This window comes from Stenella coeruleoalba, assembly GCF_951394435.1.
Source record: "Stenella coeruleoalba genome assembly, chromosome: 5".
Classification (NCBI taxonomy): domain Eukaryota; kingdom Metazoa; phylum Chordata; class Mammalia; order Artiodactyla; family Delphinidae; genus Stenella; species Stenella coeruleoalba.
The window spans coordinates 76,920,054-76,939,590 of record NC_137150.1 but is presented as its reverse complement, the minus strand read 5'-3'; the positions used below and the strand labels follow the sequence as shown (position 1 = coordinate 76,939,590).

General features: G+C 36.5%; 1 protein-coding gene across 2 annotated transcripts in view; it reads right to left on the bottom strand.

Moving 5' to 3' along the window:
* The window catches only part of KPNA1 (karyopherin subunit alpha 1), a 75,512-nt gene that overhangs the window by 29,717 nt on the left and 26,258 nt on the right, over positions 1-19,537 (bottom strand). For both annotated transcript variants that reach the window (XM_079923401.1, XM_079923402.1), the window contains exons 3-5: positions 6,345-6,452; positions 3,258-3,357; positions 1,098-1,192 (exon numbers count right to left, since the gene is read on the bottom strand). In XM_079923401.1, coding sequence (XP_079779527.1) covers positions 1,098-1,192; positions 3,258-3,357; positions 6,345-6,452 — 303 coding nt within the window. The remainder of the gene's footprint in view (positions 1-1,097; positions 1,193-3,257; positions 3,358-6,344; positions 6,453-19,537) is intronic.

The window sequence follows — 19,537 nt, the reverse complement described above, 5'->3', positions numbered from 1 at the left end:
TAAAAGAGAGAGAAGGATGGGATGGGAGGAAAGGAGAGAAAATATCAAGACAAAGCATCAAGTCTTATGAATTATCAATAATGCTCTGGACAGTAAGGAACCTGGGGAGAGGAGCTGTTACTTATACTTATAAAGATGCCCCAGTCCTTATTACACCCTTAGAGTAAGGCAAAGGTAAACATGGCGGTGAAAGTTATCTTTATGATTAACTTGTTATTAGCAAATATTTACTTGGAAAAATAACCCCATTTTGTAATCTATGTAGGACCTAACCAATCTTTATAGTTACAGAATCTTTCTAAAGGGCCTGAGCCACTCAGATTAGATCCTACAAGTGAGAATTTAGGAATTACAGGTATTTGTTAAAGAATAACTCAGAAATTGATTCAGTTGGTTACTCCAAGGAAGTCTAGCTACTGAATTACTTAATTACTAGTTTACTTAAGATCCAACTTTATTCAGGAACAATATAGTATTTTTAAATTTCTAGATAACTCCCAAGATGAGAGTCAGTTGATAGTTGGTTCTTTTTGCTGTAAAAATTATCTAATCCAGAAGCTGTAGAATTTTCTCTTGGAACCCCTATACAACAGTACTAATACAGTAAACTAACATAGGAGAAAGCACACACATTCCCAACAAGGCTACATCCTTGTCAGCTCTTTTGGGGTGGGGCCAGGGGTGCAGGGGAAGGATTAATTAGTACCAGGTTTGGGGATCAGTGAGTCTCTGATCTAGCCCATGTTACACAGCCCTGAGAAACCCAACAAGTACAATCTAAAAATCCTTCAGAACCAGATTTTACATAGTCCACACTTAGGTCCTTATAATGGCTCCTCTACTGCAAACAATTCCCTACCAGGTAAGTATGATCCATAGTCATCATAAAATAAAAAGTAACAAGAATTTTAAAGAGTAAAACCAAGAGCCTGGATGTTAACAAAGCTATCAAAGCAGCTTGCAATGTGGTTGTCAGGAACATCAGTATCAAAAAACTAACCCTTCATATAGATTAAAATAAGTAACAAATCTGAATACAAAATGTAACTCTGTAAAGGGAATTAAGATATGAGGCAAGAAATGAAAATGGTCCGCACCTGCAATGTACAATTCTCTTTTCGTTTGAGGAACTCCACAAACCTGGCCACTACTCCTGGTGTGCTGATGACTTCATCAATAGGAGGATTAGGTTCTGTCTCCCCATAAAAATAAAAGGAAAGAAGAAAAATAATCCTTTGATTTCAAGGCAAGGACTTTATAAAGCTCAAACTTACTTCATAATATCCCTCCCTCCATTTTTAGCATCTCTTTCATATTGTAAATCCAAAACAGAAAAAAAAATGTAAAACTGAGTTCAGTCACTTTGAGACTAGGGTAGCTTAAAAGGTTTCAGAATAAGGGAAGCCTTAACATGGAAATATGATGGGCAGAATTCTTAAAATTACTGCCTCTACTATTTTAGAAAACTTAGAAAGTATGGGGAAAAACATCAAAAGACAACCACTGTTATTATTTTGGTATACTTCCTTCTAACCCTTTTTCTGTGTATGGGTTTTAAGTCTCTCTTTTTTATTTAACATAAATTGTCCGAAGAAACTGGATTAGGAGATTCTGTGCTTGCAGGATCTAATTTTACTGCTGTAGTGATAAGCAGGAGTCAGCAGAAATTCACTAAGAATGACTTGCCAAATTAATCTTTTTCATTTATGACAATAGAGTATCTTATAAATAAAATCATTCAATAGAAACTTGTTGGACAAATAGATTAGAAATGTCCTAAACGATTAGCATTGTAATTTCAGCAAGACATTTGACAAAGTTTTTGATGACATTCATGTAGCTACGCAAGAAAAATGGCAGCTGGATTACAGTACTACTAGGGACTCTTAGCTAAGTCAATGGCCTGTACTGGGAAGGGATGACTAATGGTTCAATGTTAATTTGCAGCAAGCTCTAATGACATGTTCTTTGCCTGGTTCAACATTTTTATCAACCATTCGTATAAACACAACAAATAAATTTGATGATGACAATAAAAATGAAGTAGTTAACGTGCTAGATTACAGAAACAACTTATAGAAAGAATAACAATAAGCCTAAAATGGCAATAAAACAGCAGGGATAAAGCAAAATTCAGCTTTTAGATTTTTTTAAAGCAATTTTTAAAAATCCACATGACTTCACAGACGAAACCTCAAAACAGTTCATAAAGAAAAGTACTAGGGAGTATAGATCGCTGAAAATGCAATGAAACATTACTATGCCATGACTACCAAAATAAACCAAAATAAATGATGCTAGCCTGGAGTACATTATTGGAATGTATAGTTTCAGGACAATGAAGGCAATCTCCCACCACATCTTAGAGTAATAAGAATGCATCTGGAGTACTGTATTATCACATTTTAAGAGGAATGGCTGGCAAACTAGAATACATGCAGGAAAGTAGCAGAGTGTTGAAAGACCTTGGAAAACCACATTATCTGAGAAACCCATCTCAGCATGCTGAAAAGAGATAAGACATTTTTAGAAGGGTGGGGACGGTAATATGATAATGGCCTTCAGCTATTTTTAACAGGTTGTCATCCAAAAAGCAATTACTTTTTGCTCTGGTAGTAGGTTTTCTTTCCAGTTAACCTCAAGGGATATATTAATTTATCACTGATGACTCCAAACAACCATAACTTATTATGCGGGGGAGGGGGTGGTTAACTGTTTTAATGCTGATTTACTATCAACATTTTAATATGGCTCAGAGTTCCAGAGTTCTCACTTGCCCAGATAACAAGAAGTATCATATCCCATTCTACCCTAATTATACACACACGCACACCAAAAAGGTAGTTATCCTGTCCACCAATAAATCCATACTTAAATTTCAGCGATAAACTGCTAACATTAGAATCAACAATCACTACTCTTTCAAGTGATAGTTTAAGTTTTTCTTAAAAAAGAGTGGAATTTCTCAATTTGAATTAACATGAAATACTGCTACTGTTCTTATCACTTTAAGATCTTTTATAAGATACCTCAGAAATGAAAATAATGCTGCCTTCTGGTCCTGGTAAGATCACACAAATAAAAAAGGAAATTCAAAAATTAGCCATGGCTCATAATATACCTATGTCTGTATGTGTCCTTTTATTCTGTTGATAGAGATACTCCAAAGCAAGTTATCTGTAGTGTGAAAAACAGATTATGGGAAAGTAATACTTTGTAAATAAATGAAAAATATACTTAACATATTCAGAACTCACCTTTTGAAAGCAGTTTTCTGAATTTCTGTGTTGCTGAAAGCTGTTGCTCTGGGCTATTGGAAAATATCATTTCAATCATGTCAGAAGTAATAACACCACCCTGGAATCACAAACAAAAAACAAATATAATAAAATTTTAACTTAAATTCAAAGGAAAACAAAGAGTACAAATTACGGCCAAGTTACTGAGTTAATTATATTTATCTACAAGAGTTACACAACGGTAGGATAATCTTTGCATATATAAATGTATGAGATGATTAATAATGTGATGAAGCCAAAAATCTTTGTCTATCATTAAAAAGCTCACAACCGTGAGAAAGTAATGTTAGTAGTAAACACTAAGACAAGGTGTTTATTATTCTTCCTCTCCTGCTCATCACATGGCTGGCTGCTCCTTGTCATTCAGATTAAATGTTAAATTATAAAAGAAGGCTTTTCCTGACCTTCAAATCTAAAGCAGCTACTCTATCTCTGTGATCACATCACTCTTATTTTAATCCTATGCCCAGCCCTTTTCAGTTATCAGTTATTCTTCTTAGTTATCTGTTTATTGCTTAGGTTCCCCCAGTATACTGTAACCTCCATGAAAGCAAAACACCCTGTCTATCTTACCACTACATCCCTGATGGGTGGCATACTTTAGACGTTCAACAAATATTTACTGAATGAGTATAGAGTAGTCTTATATAAATCACAGATTCTAGCCACTGTCAAATTCAACAGCTGACTCTTAAATTTATTTAAAATTTCTATTTTCTTGCCTTATTAAAACTTTTCAGTTTCCCACTAGTTTCTTGCTTTACTAGCACTTTCCCATTTCCCACTACAAGCCATCCTCAGCATTAGTGGTTAAACTTTCTTCTCAGGATCATTTGTCACAATGAAATAAAGTTCTTATCATTTCATGAAGGGTAACAGTCAACAAGATAAACTGTGAAGAAAGCTGCACTGAGTTGTACATGCAAGGTGGTTGGTAAGCAATACCTAACACTTAAGAATAACCCATGGGGAGAATGAAGCATTCTGCTCTTACAAGTCAGAAAAGTAACTACTTTGAAACTTGTAAGTCTGATTCCTGAATAAGCAAAAGTACCTGTATGATTTTGCTATGATTATATTTCCACATATATCTTTGTTTTCTTCTCTCTCTTATCCCCTTATCATATAACATAAGATGTACTGACTTTACATTCATAGTATTTAAATATTGTTAACTTCACATCAGAGTATTTAAGTTACAGGATATCCAAGAGAGAAGTAAGTATCACCCAAGGACTTTTCCCCTTCTGGGGAAAAGGTTAGTGCATTTTCAGCTGCATGCAGGATAGCTGTATCATGTTACAAGGAGGTATGACCTTGTCATTGTCTTTATCTGAGACTCAGTATGGTTTAAGGAGTTGGGTATGGATGCCACAATGACAAGGAATACACTGGGACAGTTAATTTTATGTGTCAACTTGGTTAGGTTATGGTACCCAGTTGTTTGGACAAACACCAATCTAGATGTTACTGTGAAAGTACTTTTTAGGTGTGATTAACATTTAAATCAGTACACCCGAGTAAAGCACATTATCCTCCAAAATATGGGTAGGCTTCATTCAATCAGTTGAAGAGCAAAGACTGAAGTCTCTTGAAGAAGGAAATCAACCTCAAAACTACAATATCGGGACTTCCCTGGTGGTCCAATGGTTAAGAATCCACCTTCCAATGCAGGGAATGCAGATTCAATCCCTGGTCGGGGAACTAAGATCCCAAATGCTGCGGGGCAACTAAGCCTGCATGCCACAACGAGAGAAGCCCGCACACTACAGCGAAGAAGAACCTGCATGCCACAACAAAGACCCAGCGTGGCAAAAAAAAAAAACAAAAAACCTATAATATCAACTCTTACCTGAATTTCCAACCTCCTGGCTTACCCTACATATTTCAGACTTAACAGGTCCAACAATTGCATGAGCCAATTCCTTAAAATCAAACAACTGGTGGATCAATCTCTCTCTCTCTTCCTCTCCCCCCACCCCCAAATTGGTTCTGTTTCCTCTGTAGAACCCTGAGTAATACAGTCCACAAAATACTTCATAATCATTTAACGTCCACTTTAAAAAAAAAAGAGAGAGAGAGAAAAAACTCTTCAACTTCCTGAAGAGCCTAGAAGAGTTCACAAAATAATAGTGTTGGCAATAACGTCTACATAGATTCCAAAGCAATTTAAACTGCTCTAATTCCAAAAGAAAGCTCGTCCATAAAAACTGGATATCTATGAAGTAAAAAAAGAGAAAAAAATCTATAAAATACTGTGAATATGCTACTATTTGCCAAAAAAAAGAGAGGGGTTTTTCTCAAAAGGAATAATAAGAATCTACTAACAGTGGTTGCCAGTGGGGAAAGAAACTGGGTGACTAAGGCAGCAGAAAAAGATTTTTCTTTTTTTGAAAACCATGTATATATATGATCTATTAAAACATATACAATTGATCAAAATAAACTGGAAATCTAGACAGGGGTGATCCATATAAATAAAGCATAATTTTTATCTGTTTATGCAACCTCAAGAAAGTTACAAAATGGGTTACAATAGAAAATTCTTGTGATGTGGAATCAGTTTTTAAAATCATATGAATATGTCCAATTTTGTACTTGGAATGAGTAACAAATTGGGATTTCCTTTAAAGTATTGCTTATTATCAACTTTTAAGGAATAATTTTATAATTATCCTTTTAAGTTTTAATAGCTGAATTGATCTCATAATTAGTTAATTCTGTTTAACTGCATGTTATTCAAAATATAATAAACATTTATGAACCACGAGTTTACAGATATAGTTTCCTTTTAAAACTGAAATGCCAAGTACTTTTCATAGCCATCTAACCTTTTTTTTTGTTTGGCTGCACCACACAACTTGCAGGCTCTCAGTTCCCCAGCCAGGGATTGAACATGGGCCACTGCAGTGAAAGCCCAGAATCCTCATCACTAGGCCACCAGGGAACTCCCCTAACCTTTTTATTTTAAACTCCAAAAAAGATCTAACCTCATATCTTCATCAGAAAAAGAGTAAAAAGAGGTTCTTTCATTATCCCACTTACTGGTGCCATCTCCATGTTATTAATCTGAGCCTCATGGAAGCCTCCATCTGACATAACTTCTTCTTCTGTTTCTTCTTCTGCTGTAGCAACATTTCTTCGCTTGAATAACTGAAAAATAAAAGTCTGTTACTAAAATAATTCTAACACAAGGTAGTTCAACATCCAAACACTAGGCACCCCACTTTTAAAAAAGCAATAAGGATGGAGCTTTTTGAAAATCATTTTTAAAATTCTAACATTTGTGCCACCTTCAACCCTTCCTGATGAGGAACTACTTCAGAATTCTCCAGTCTTATAATCTAATGCAATTAAGTATCACAACATACTATCACCAACCCTTGATGAGGTAAAACTTACTAAGAGAGGCCTGACACTACATGACATATAAAAAAAACACATAAGGTTGAAAAAGGAGCTGAGGCATGCTTGGTCATTTCCCTCTTCACTACTGAAGTAGGTGATAGGATAGTCTTACCAATACATCAGGGGAAATGGGATAAAAATGTTGTTAGAATGACTTAATATCTCCCTCATAACCCTAAAGGACAGTGGATCAAGGCTTCCTGACCTTCCCAACCTGTCCACAACCAATGATGACAAATGACCTCTGCTTGAACACTACTTTTAAAGCACCCATTAATTTGTGCAGGCAAAGGAGAATAGTTCTCGCTAATGGCAACTCACTAAGATGCCTTCCGTTACATCCTAGGCAGTACACTTATTCATTAAGCCATGACAGAGTAATAATAACTTATCCTCTCACCCTATATGACTAAAAAAAGCAGACGAAATCCCTAAAATCATAGGTTTCAGACATCGGACAACAGACAACAGAGGCAGTGATCCTTCAGAAGAAAAGAAACAAGGTTAGTCCTACAATTGCCTGGATGGAGTTTCCAGCCTGCAGCACAGGTAGGGTGAACCTAAACAGGGTCTAGAAGCCCCCTCAAGTGAGGAGACAGCATTCAGAACTGATGAGGCCAAGACACCTAGAATCTACAAGGCAGAGTACTGAAGACAAGCGATCAACACAGAACTCCAAAAATCTGTGAAAGGTTCCCCTTAAGTCTTTACTGGCTTAGTACTAACAAGCGCAGGTGTGTGATGAAAAGGTCCAAAGCTGGAAAAGAAACTGCCTTCAAGGAGCATGCAGAACAATTCTGAAGGTCACACAGGTCAAGCAATCATTCATGTTTCACCTAGCTGTTAATTGAAAAGACCTCCCAATATATGGGGCACTAAGGAGAATACTCAGAAGGGTATTGACTCAGTAGTGAGATAAATTAGTCCCAGATTAAAGACTGTTCTGGTCCAGCCCAATGAAACATAAAAGCAAACTGGTTTCAAGTAACTTAACTACATCCAATGATAAATTCAGAATTACACATATTAAAAGAATACAAAAAACTCCGACAAAGGAGGTGAAATTTACAATGCTCGGCATTCAATCAATAACTAATAAGCATGCAAAAGAAGTAAGAAAAGACCACCCACGAGGAAAAGAAAAAGCAATCATATCAATCAAAATCACCTATAAACGGAACATGGAAGAACTGGACAAGGAATTAAAATAGCTGTTATAAATATATTTCATGTATTCAAAAGTAGAAGAAAGTATAACCATGAGAAGGAGATAGGAATACATGAAAAAAAAAGGCAAATCAAACACCTAGATATAAAAAGTACAATTTTTCAAATGAAAAGTATGCTGGAGGTGATTAACGTCAGATTAGATATTGTAGAAGAAAAGATTAGTGAATTTAAGGCCATCACAAAATAAAAGGGATGGAAAAAAGGCTGAGAAAATATGTACAAAACATAAGTCAGCTGTGGGACATCAAGTGGCCTACTACACACATGCATTGGAGCCCCAAGGATGGGGGTAGGGAAATGTATTTGGAAAATTAATGGTCAAAACTTTTCCAAATCTGTGAAAAATACAAACCACAAATCCAAAATCTCAAAGAACTCCAGGAAGAAATATGAAGGAAACATGATAGGACATTATATCAATGTTTAAAATCAGGAATAAAAAGATAAAATAAAAGATAAAGCAGCCAAAGGAAAAAAGACATCTTACATGCATGCAGGGAAACCAAAGGTAAGACTGACAGCAGACTTGCTGCTGGAAACAATGCAAACCAGAGAGTGTGGATCAAACACAGTTAAAGTATCACAAGTGACCGCTGGGATAGCCACTATAGAAGTTCCTCAAAAAACGAAAAAAGAATGAAATTCTGCCATTTGCAACAACATGGATGGACCTAGAGAGTACTATGCTCAGTGAAATAAGTCAGACAGAAAAAGACAACAACAGATACTCTGTGTTATCACTTACATGTGAAATCTAAAACATAAAACAAACAATTGTAGATAACAAAGGAGAAACAGACTCACAGATATAGAGAACAAACTAGTGGTTATCAATAGGCAGATGGAAGGGGAGAGGGATGAGATAGGGGTATGGGATTAAGAGACACAAACTATCAATAGTATGTATAAAATAAATAAGCAACAAGGATATATTGTACAGTACAGGGAAACATAGCCATCATTTTATAATAACTTTAAATGGAGTATAATCTATAAAAATATTGAATCACTATGTTGTACACCTGCAACTAATATAATACTGTAAATCAACCATAGTACTATTATAAAAAAAAAGAAATCCAAAAAAAAAGGGGAGGGGCTTCCCTGGTGGCGCAGTGGTTGAGAGTCCGCCTGCCGATGCAGGGGACATGGGTTCGTGCCCCGGTCTGGGAAGATCCCACATGCCACAGAGTGGCTGGGCCCGTGAGCCATGGCCGTTGAGCCTGTGCATCCGGAGCCTGTGCTACGCAACGGGAGAGGCCACAACAGTGAGAGGCCTGCATACCGCAAAAAAAAAAGGAGGGGAGAGAAACTGTTAAAAATGGAAGTAAAATACTTTTTTCAGCAATGCAAAAGAATTCATCACCAACAGATCAGCTCTGTGAGGAAATGTTAAAGGATGTTCTTCAGACATAAGGAAAATGATACCAGATGAAATACAGATCTAAAAAAAGAATGACAAACACCCAGGAATTCCCTGGCAATCCAGCGGTTGGGACTCTGTGTTTTCACTGCTGAGGGCATGGGTTCAATCCCTGGTCGGGGAACTAAGATCCCAAAAGCCGCAAGGCACAGCCTAAAAAATAAAGTTTAAAAGAAAGAAAAAAAGAAAAGAAATGACAAACACCAGAAATCGTTAAAAGGTAGTGAAATTGGACTTCCCTGGTGGCACAGTGGTTAAGAATCCACCCGTCAACGCAGGGGACACGGGTTCGAGCCCTGGTCCGGGAAGATCCCACATGCCGTAGAGCAACTAAGCCCATGCGCCACAACTACTGAGCCTGCGCTCTAGAGCCCATAAGCCACAACTACTGAGCCTGCATGCCACAACTACTGACGTCTGTGCGCCTAGAGTCTGTGCTCCTCAACAAGAGAAGCCACTGCAGTAAGAAGCCCACACATGGCAATGAAGAGCAGTCCCCGCTCGCCGCAACTAGAGAAAGCCCACGTGCAGCAACAAAGACCTAATGCTGCCAAAAATAAATAAATAAATAAATTCTATAAAACATTCAAAATAAAGATTAAAAAAGAAGAAGCCAGACAAACAAGAATGCACACTGTATAATTTCATTTATGCAAACTAACGAGTGGTGACAGAAACAGATCAGAAGTGGCTTGGAGATAGGATGAGAGGGGTAGAGAAAAGGTACCATAAAGGTGTACCAGAAAAGTCTGGGGAGATAAACATATTCACTATCTTAATTATGGTGATAGTTTCACAGATATATATATACACACATGTTCAAACTCATCAAATTGTGCACTTCATTGTATGTCAACTACATTGACATATATCAATGCCATATTGACACTGTCAATAACGTATGACATATTGTATACCACAAAGATTTTTTTTTAGTTAGAAAAGAGTAATAGCTGAAATAAATTTAAATACTTCTATTATGTTAAACACTATGAGTTTCTAATAATTTTTTTAATTATTTATTTATTTTTAGGTGCGCCAAGGGCATGTCATGCGGGATCTTAGTTCCCTGACCAGGGATTGAACCCATGTCCCCTACAGTGGAAGCATGGCGTCTTAATCACTGGACCACCAGGGAAGTCCCCTGATAATGTCTTAATACACACTCACCCTTTACTGCTCCCCTTGGAGGATGCTAAGGAACCAACTCATTATTTTGAAAACAAAGGGAGAGAATCAAGTATTTCTCTTTCCTATATGATTAGTAATTCAGGAAAACAAAAAACTTGTTGAGGAAAAGCTCCTCTTTAGAGTGACCTGCTAGTTAATAAAAGCAGAAGGAATGATAAAATGATCACTGCAACTCCTGGTAAAGTAATGGATCTAGGCAATGACCATCAAAGGTTACTAAGCTTGAGGTGAAAAACTGATGGGTGTTGACTAGAGGCTTGATATTAAGGAACTGTTAACTTTTTAAGGTATGATAACACAGGCATGACTTGGAGATATCGCAGGTTGAGTTCCAGACCACCACAATGAAGTGAGTCACACAAATTTTTTGGTTTCCCAGTGCATGTAAAAGTTATGTTTACACTATACTGCAGTATATTATAGGAAGTGCCCAAAAACATTATGCCTAAAAAATATAATGTATATCTTAATGTAAAAATACTTTATTGCTGGGGCTTCCCTGGCGGTCCAGTGGTTAAGACTCTGTGCTTCCAATGCACGGGGCACGGGTTCGGTCCCTGGTCAGGGGAACTAAAAGATCCTGCGTGCTGTGCAGTGCGGCCGAAATAAAACAAAACAAAACAAAACTTTATTGCAAAAAAATGTTAACCATCACTTGAGCCTTCAGCGAGTCATAATCTTTTTCCAATATCAAAAAAAAGTAACATCACTGATTACAGATCACCATAACAAATACAATTATAATGAAAAACTTTGAAACGTGAGAACTACCAAAACGTGACATAGAGGTACGAACTGAGCGACTGCTATTAGAAAAATGATGCCAACACACTTGATGCAGGGCTGCCACAAACTTTCAATTTATTAAACACATACACACACACAATATCTGTGAAGCATGATAAAGCAAAGTGCAATAAAACAAGGTATGCCTGTACTACTCTGGTAAGCCTTTATCTTTCAGAGATACATACTGAAGTATTTATAAATGAAATAATTTGATGTCTGGGATTTACTTCAAAGTAATTCAGGGCATTATTTAACTTCTGTCTAAAGCAGCGGTCCCCAACCTTTTTGGCACCAGGGACCGAAGACAATTTTTCCACGGACTGGGGCGGGGGGACAATGGTTCAGGTGGTAATGCAAGCAACGGGGAGCGGTAGGGAGTGGCAGATGAAGCTTCGCTCGCTCGCTCACTCGCTCACTCGCCCACCACTCACCTCCTGTGTGGCCTGGTTCCTAACAGGCCACGGACCGGTATCAGTCTGCAGCCCAGGGGTTGGGGACCCCTGGTCTAAAGGACACCCTCCAACATTGCTTGTAGTACAGATCTGGTAGTGATGAATTTTTTCAGTTTTTGTATGCCTGAACACAGCTTTGTTTCACCATAGTTTTTGAAAAATATTTTTGCCAGCTACAGAATTTAAAGTTGACAGTTTCTTTCTTTGAGTAATTTAAAGATGTTTTTCTGCTGTCTTCTGGCTTGCATTATACACTATTAATGAGAAATCTGATGTCAACTTTATCTTTGTTCTTCTTTATATAACACGACTGTTTTCTCTGGATGTTCTTAAGACTTTCTCTTTATGACTGGTTATAAGTAGTTTGGCTATACCATGCCATAGTGTAGTTTTCTTCATGTCTTTTGTGGCTGGAATTCACTGAGTTTCTTGGATCAGTGGGTTTATAGTTTTCAATAATTATGAAAAGTTTTTAGCCATTATTTCTTCAAACATTTTTTTCTCTTCCACCCTCTCTCCTCTCCTTCAGGGACCCAAACCATGTATTAGGTTTCTTATAAGTTGTCCCATCACTCACTGATGTCTGCTCTTCCGTGTGTATGCGCGCATGTGCATGCGTGCACACGCGTGTATTCTTCTACCTCTCTTTTTCATTTTGGATAGTTTCTAGTCTTATCCCTTGAAGTTCATTAATCTTCTCTTCTGCAATTTCCAATTTACCACTGATCCTATCTGTGTATTTTTGTTCTGACATCGTAGTTTTTCTCTAGAAGTTCAATTTGAGTCATTTTTCTATCTTCTATGCCTCTACTTAATGTTTTGAACATAGTACAGTTACTTGACTGTTCTCCTGATTAATGATCATGTTCTCCTACTTCTTTGTACACCTGGTAATCTTTGTTTGGATGCCAGACATTGTCAATTTGACTTAGTTGGGTACTGGATATTTTTGTATTCCTATAAATTTTCTTGGGCGTTGTTCTGATATGTAGCTAAGTAATATGGAAACAGTGTGATCTTCTTGGATCTTGCTTTTATGATTTGCTAGGTAGGTCTGAAGCAGTACTAAGTCTATGGCTAATTAATCTCCACTACTGAGGCAAGACTCTCTTGAATACCTAATGCCCCAAGTATTATTCCAGTCTGGTTAGGGGAACAGGCACTATTCTTAGCCCTGTACAAGTGCCAGGCACTGTTCCCTCTAATCCATTTGGGTATTTCTCCAGCCTTGGGTAGTTTCCTCAAACATATGTGATCAGTACATGCTGAATATTCAAGGAAATCCTTTGAAGATCTCCAGTTCTCTATGTATAAAGGTCTGTCCTTTCTGGTATTCCATCCTATGAACTCCATTTGTTTTGGTGTCCCAGGACTCAGCTCTGTCTCCACTCAGGCAATCTATGGGCTCTGCCTTAGTTCCCCTTCCCTGTGTTGAAACTTGGAAACTCTCAGGCAGCAAGCTGAGGCAAGTTGTAGAGCTCACCTCATTTGTTTCCCATCTCTAGAGATTACTGTCATTGAATGCTTGATGTCTGTTTTCCTGTTTTGTTTTGCTTTTAATTGAGGTATAGCTGATTCACAATATTGTATTATTTTCAGGTGTATAGCGAAGTGATTTAAAGATAGATCATTTTCCATTATAGGTTATTACAAGATACCGAATGTTGTTCCTTGTGTTATACAGTAAATTCTTGTTGCTTATCTATTTTATGTATAGTAGTTTGTGAAACCGATACTTCTAATTTATCCCTCCCCTACCTCTCTTTCCCCTTTGGTGACCGTAAGTTTGTTTTCTATGTCTGAGTCTATTTCTCTTTTGTATATAGATTCATTTGGATTATATTTTAGATTTCACATAAGTGGTATCATATATTTGTCTTTTTTTTCTGTCTGATTTACTCCACTTAACTATGATTTTCTACAGGTCCATCCATGTTCCCGCAAATGGCAATATTTCATTCTTTTTATGGCCGACTAATATTCCATTGTGCGCGCACGCACGCGCGTGTGTATGTGTGTGCATGCGTATGTGACCATCTGTATGTCTTCTTCAGAGAAATGTCTATTTAAGTCTTCTGCCCATTTTTTGATTGGGGTTTTTTTGGGGTTTTTTTGATGTTGAGCTGTATGAGCTGTTTATATATTTTGGAAATTAAGCCCTTGTTGGTCACATCGTTTGCAAATATTTTCTCCCATTATGTAGGCTGTCTTTTTTTGTTGTTTATGGTTTCCTTTGCCATGCAAAAGCTTCTAAGTTTGATTAGGTCCCATTTATTTCTGCTTTTCTTTCTTTTGCTTTGGGAGACTGACCTAAGAAAACATTGGTATGATTTATATCAGAGAATGTTTTGTCTATGTTCTCTTCTAGGAGTTTTATGGTATCATGTCTTATATGTAAGTCTTTAAGCCATTGTGAGTTTACTTTTGTATATGGTGTGAGGGACTGTTCTAACTTCACTGATTTATCAATACATGAGGCTGTCCAGCTTTCCCAACACCACTTGTTGAACAGAATTTCTTTTCTCCATTGTATATTCTTGCCTCCTTTGTCAAAGATTAATTTACCGTAGGTGTGTTGGTTTACTTCTGGGCTCTCTATTCTCTATTTATCCATGCCCATTTTTGTGCCAACACCACACTGCTTTGATTAGCTTTGTAGTACTGTGTAAAGTCTGGGAGGGTTATGCCTCCAGCTTTGTGTTTTTTCCTCAGGATTGCTTTGGCAATTCTGGGTCTTTTATGGTTCCATATAAATTTTAAGATTTCTAGTTCTGTGAAAAATGTCATGGGTAATTTGATATGGATCTCACTAAATCTGTAGATTGCTTTGGGTAGTATGGCCATTTTAACTATACTAATTCTTCCAATCCAAGAGCATGGGATATCTTTCCATTTCATTGAATCGTCTTCAATTTCCTTCGTCAATGTTTTATAGTTCTCAAGGTATACGTCTTTCACCTCCTTGGTCAGGTTTATTCCTAGGTTTTTTTTTTTTTTTTTGGACACTATTTTAAAAGAGATTGTTTTTTTACTCTCTTTCTGATATTGCGTTGTTAGTGCAATGAAATGCCAACAGATTTCTGTATATTAATCCTGTATTCTGCTACCTTGCTGAATTCATTTATTCTAAAAGTTTTTGTGTGGAGTTTTTAGGGTTTTCTATATAGAGTATATCATATATCATCTGCATATAATGACAGTTTTACCTCTTCCCGTCCAATCTGGATACCTTTTATTTCTTTTTCTTGTCTGACTGATGTGGCTAGGACTATATATAATGAATCCCTAGTGATATTACCAATTCAAATTTATGTAACTTCTTTGACTTTACATTTCCATATTTTAAGCTAAAAAAATCCAGGTTCCTAGTATTAAATACATAAATACTTATTTGCTCTGTTTATATATAAGAATATATAGTTTCAGAATAAATATCAATCCTATATGATTACAAAAAGCAGTTAAAGATTTGTTTATACTTTTTTGTCCTTACGATATATCCCAATATAGATAATTAATCATATTGCCATATTTTAAAGTTTATTAAATAACTCCTTTCTATGTAGTTTAACCACAACAAGCATGATACACAGTAAGCGTCCTTTAATTACTTTTATTTTTAAGGATAGCCTCCCTCATGTTGATTTAGTTTTGTTTTACAATTACTTAAAACATTTACATGACTCAAAAATCAAACCTAATCACTAAAATTATATCTACTGGTAATGCAAAATTTATATTCACAGGCAGGGTCCTTAATATGGTATGATGGAATTCAAAATCAAAAACACAATACTATTTACATCACAAGGATGACAAGAAAAGAAGTTAAGAAATTACCTAAGACTACAGCTATGCAACAAGCCCACAGGATAAACAATACCGACTGGAGCAAGAGGACAACAAATATAAGATGAAGGCCTCTAGAGTAAAGAAATAGAACTGAAATTATCTGAGAAGTTTAACCAAGTAGAAAATCAGACAAAAATAATTTAAAAGAACTGTAGGAAAGAGAAGACAGCCAGGAATTAGAAGAAAGCCAAGCAGTTAAAAAATGAGACAATTAACCCCAGGAAAAAACAAAGTATTAAGAAAGGAAATGTAGGGCTTCCCTGGTGGCGCAGTGGTTGAGAGTCCACCTGCCGATGCAGGGGACACGGGTTCGTGCCCCAGTCCGGGAAGATCCCACATGCCACAGAGTGGCTGGGCCCGTGAGCCATGGCCGCTGAGCCTGCACGTCCGGAGCCTGTGCTCCGCAATGGGAGAGACCACAACAGTGAGAGGCCCGCGTACCACAAAAAAAAAAAAAAAAGAAAGAAAGGAAATGTAACCACAGTATACTATTCAGCTCAGCAGTGAATTCTTACATATTGTAATATAACTCTACACTAGGAAGATACACAGGTAAGGGAAAGAGTGGTTTAAGAGCTTAAATCCTCACCTACTATAACAGAACATCAATAGATAATACTTTAAATTGATAAAGACATATAGTAACATACACATATTACTCAGAAATGTAGCAGTATAAACCACGTTGAATAGCTGAGAGGTTGAAAGTGGTTTACTTGGGAATGAGACCAAGAACACTGCTGGTTTGGTTTCAAGTATTTTAGGACTATTTAATTTTTTCAACTATGTACACGTATTATTCAGAGAAAAATAGGTTGGTTTGTTTTCATCTGCTTCTTTGACCAGTTTTATTAAGAAATAATTGACATACATCACTATATAAGTTCAAGGTATACAGCATGATGGTGTGATTTACGTATATTATGAAGTGACTACCACAACAGGTTCAGCTAACATTCATCTTCTCATATAGATACAACAGAAAGAAAGAAAAAAATTATTTATCTTTCCTATATATCATACACCAGTGTTAGCTACAGTCATGTTGTACATTACCTCCCTCATACTTATTTATCTTATAACTGGAAGTTTGTACCTTTGGACCACCTTCCTCCAATTCTCCCTTCCCCAGTCATCCACCTCTGATAACAAGTCTGATCTCTTTTTCTATGAGTTTGGGTATTATTGTTTTTTGTTTTTAGATTCCACATATAAGCATGTGTCTTTCCCTGTCTGGCTTATCTCACTCCACATAATGCCTTCAAAGTCCATCCCTGTTGTCTCAAAAAAAATAGGTTTTAAAAAAGACAAAAATGGCCAAAATAATCATGATTTGTATACCATGTACAGACTACATGTTGACTGAAATTGTAAACAAGTTATTCAGTGGGAAAAGTTGGCTGTCCACAAGTTTTATCAACTTGCTTACTTCACAAAATATTTCTTGTAACTAAAAACATCAATCAAGCCTCCATTCTTTATCACTATGGTTTTTACAAACTTCTTAGCATCATTATGTTACCTACACACATTGAGTTAGCAAGAGTCTGCTTAATTCAAAATATTTTAATAGTAAATGCAAATTTCATCTTTTTATACATAAAAAATTATAAAACTGGCTCAATCAGAATGACATCAACTAGTAAAATTTTTGCCAAAAAATAAATTTTAGTTTGGTCTGCTGGTGTCAAATAAATAAAGGTCATTTATACAGTGCTGCCTAAATAACAAATATTAAGTGCTAGTCTGCTGAAAGGAAAGCTCTAAAAGATGCAGTTATCTTTTGTGTACTTGGCAGCATCAATTCCTGTACTACCCTCGAATCTAGCTGCACAGCTGGCCTAAGCCTGTGACTTCTCCAGATAGATGACTAAGCAACTGTGGAAAGGCAAACAGTACCTAAATGAATCTGTATATTACTGATGTTTACTATTTTACAAATTAGGTGTGAAACAAGTACTGCTGTGATATTAAGAAGCCTGATTTGCTTTACAGTTCTCCTTACATAACACGGCACATATGAAACAACAAAATTAAGATTTTATATAGAGCAATATTCCAGAAACTTATCACAGAAACCTATTAAAGCCCTAGCAGTTTCAGACTCATACAATGAAGATGACAGTACTTCAATTACAAATGTTTTTAGTCAGGTAAGTGGGGCCATACTTGCGACCTGACAGAGCATCTGCCTTCAGGCAACTGAATACGAAAAACTTACTTTTTGTTTATATAAATTTTACAATGAAGTCTAATAACATGAATTCCCTGTCACCAAGAAGAAACAGTATAAAATAAACACTGTTAATGGCAGACTGTCATTACTATATCTTCAAATGCCTTTATGCCAAATATAATGTATAAGCTAGTGGTTATATTCAGACCTATACTTGTGCTTGTGTGCGTACATACATGTATTCACATTTACATGTAAATATAAAATAATGCTGTTGTAATACCTGAAATTTACCCCCAAAATAGAAGCTAAATAAAAGCTCATGCAAAGAAAAGGTTCCACTTCGAATAAGACACAGAGATGAATAAAGATGCAACAAGAAACCAAGAGAAACTCATCCTTTTATGAATAAGTGATTGCTTTCAAAGACAGTAAAGCAGAATGTTAAGAACTCATAACTTGATTTGCTGCATTTAATATAAACTCTATTACAATATTACAAACTCATTGCCCTCCTGCCAATAGTAATAATGATAAAGTGATTCAAACATCTACAGCCCAAACAAATAAAACACTGAGGTTGTAATGCACTCCTGAACTTCAAATAATTGGATTATCTAGTGCAGTGTTACCCAAAAGAACAGTGTATGTTGAATAACTCACGTTTATAACTGTAAACTATTTATAACAAATTGCCTTATTTCTCAGGTATGAAGGATTCTGACTCATTCACTTGCCTTTTATGGAGCTTTCATAGTGTGGGGGTCAAATGGTCCTTCCAAGCTCAAGCCTTAGCAAAAAAAGTCACCTAAGTGTTCTGCCTTTAAATTTTCTTGCCAAAAGGGATGGACCATTTGTCCTAAGCATTTTAAGAGAAAGGTAAAGAGAAGTTGAGTCTCAGATTCCCCTGTAGACATTCTCAGGTTAAAAATGATCAAAAATCCTTGTCCTAAATGTCCTTATGAATAATACAGAATTCAGGGGTGAAAAGACTTATTCCTTGAAATTTTGTTCAAAATACTACCTAATAAAGAAACATAAAGATAGAAAGACACAAAGCAAGTACAGCAAACTGTTGATAATTACTGAACCCAAAGGGTGGGTGTATGAGGTTCATTATCCATTCTTTATTTTTGTACATGTTTATAAACTTTCAGATTAAAACTCAGAATGAAAAGCAATGTTCTGTTGGTCACTTGAGAATTCATTAATAAACACATAAAATCTTAAAGAAGTTGGAGCTCTAGAAAAATAAAACAAATAGGCCAAAATATTATTTTTTTTTAATTTTTTTGCGGTACACGGGCCTCTCACTGTTGTGGCCTCTCCTGTTGCGGAGCACAGGTTCCGGATGTGCAGGCTCAGTGGCTATGGCTCACGGGCCCAGCCGCTCCACGGCATGTGGGATCTTCCCAGACCGGGGCACGAACCCGTGTCCCCTGCACAGGCAGGCGGACTCTCAACCACTGCGCCACCAGGGAAGCCCCAAAATATTAAATAGTTGTTGGGAACATGAGAACCTGAGAGATTTCTTCATTCTTGTATTCTGTTTTTCATTACCTCCACTCCCCTACCCCTAAAACATGTTGATTTTATAGTTGGGAGGGGGATATACACCACACAAACATATATATTAAACATTGTTAAAATTAAAATACAGGACAGTGCTGTCAGGATTAAAAAGAAACATTAAGTGTTTTAAGAGAAATTAATTAAG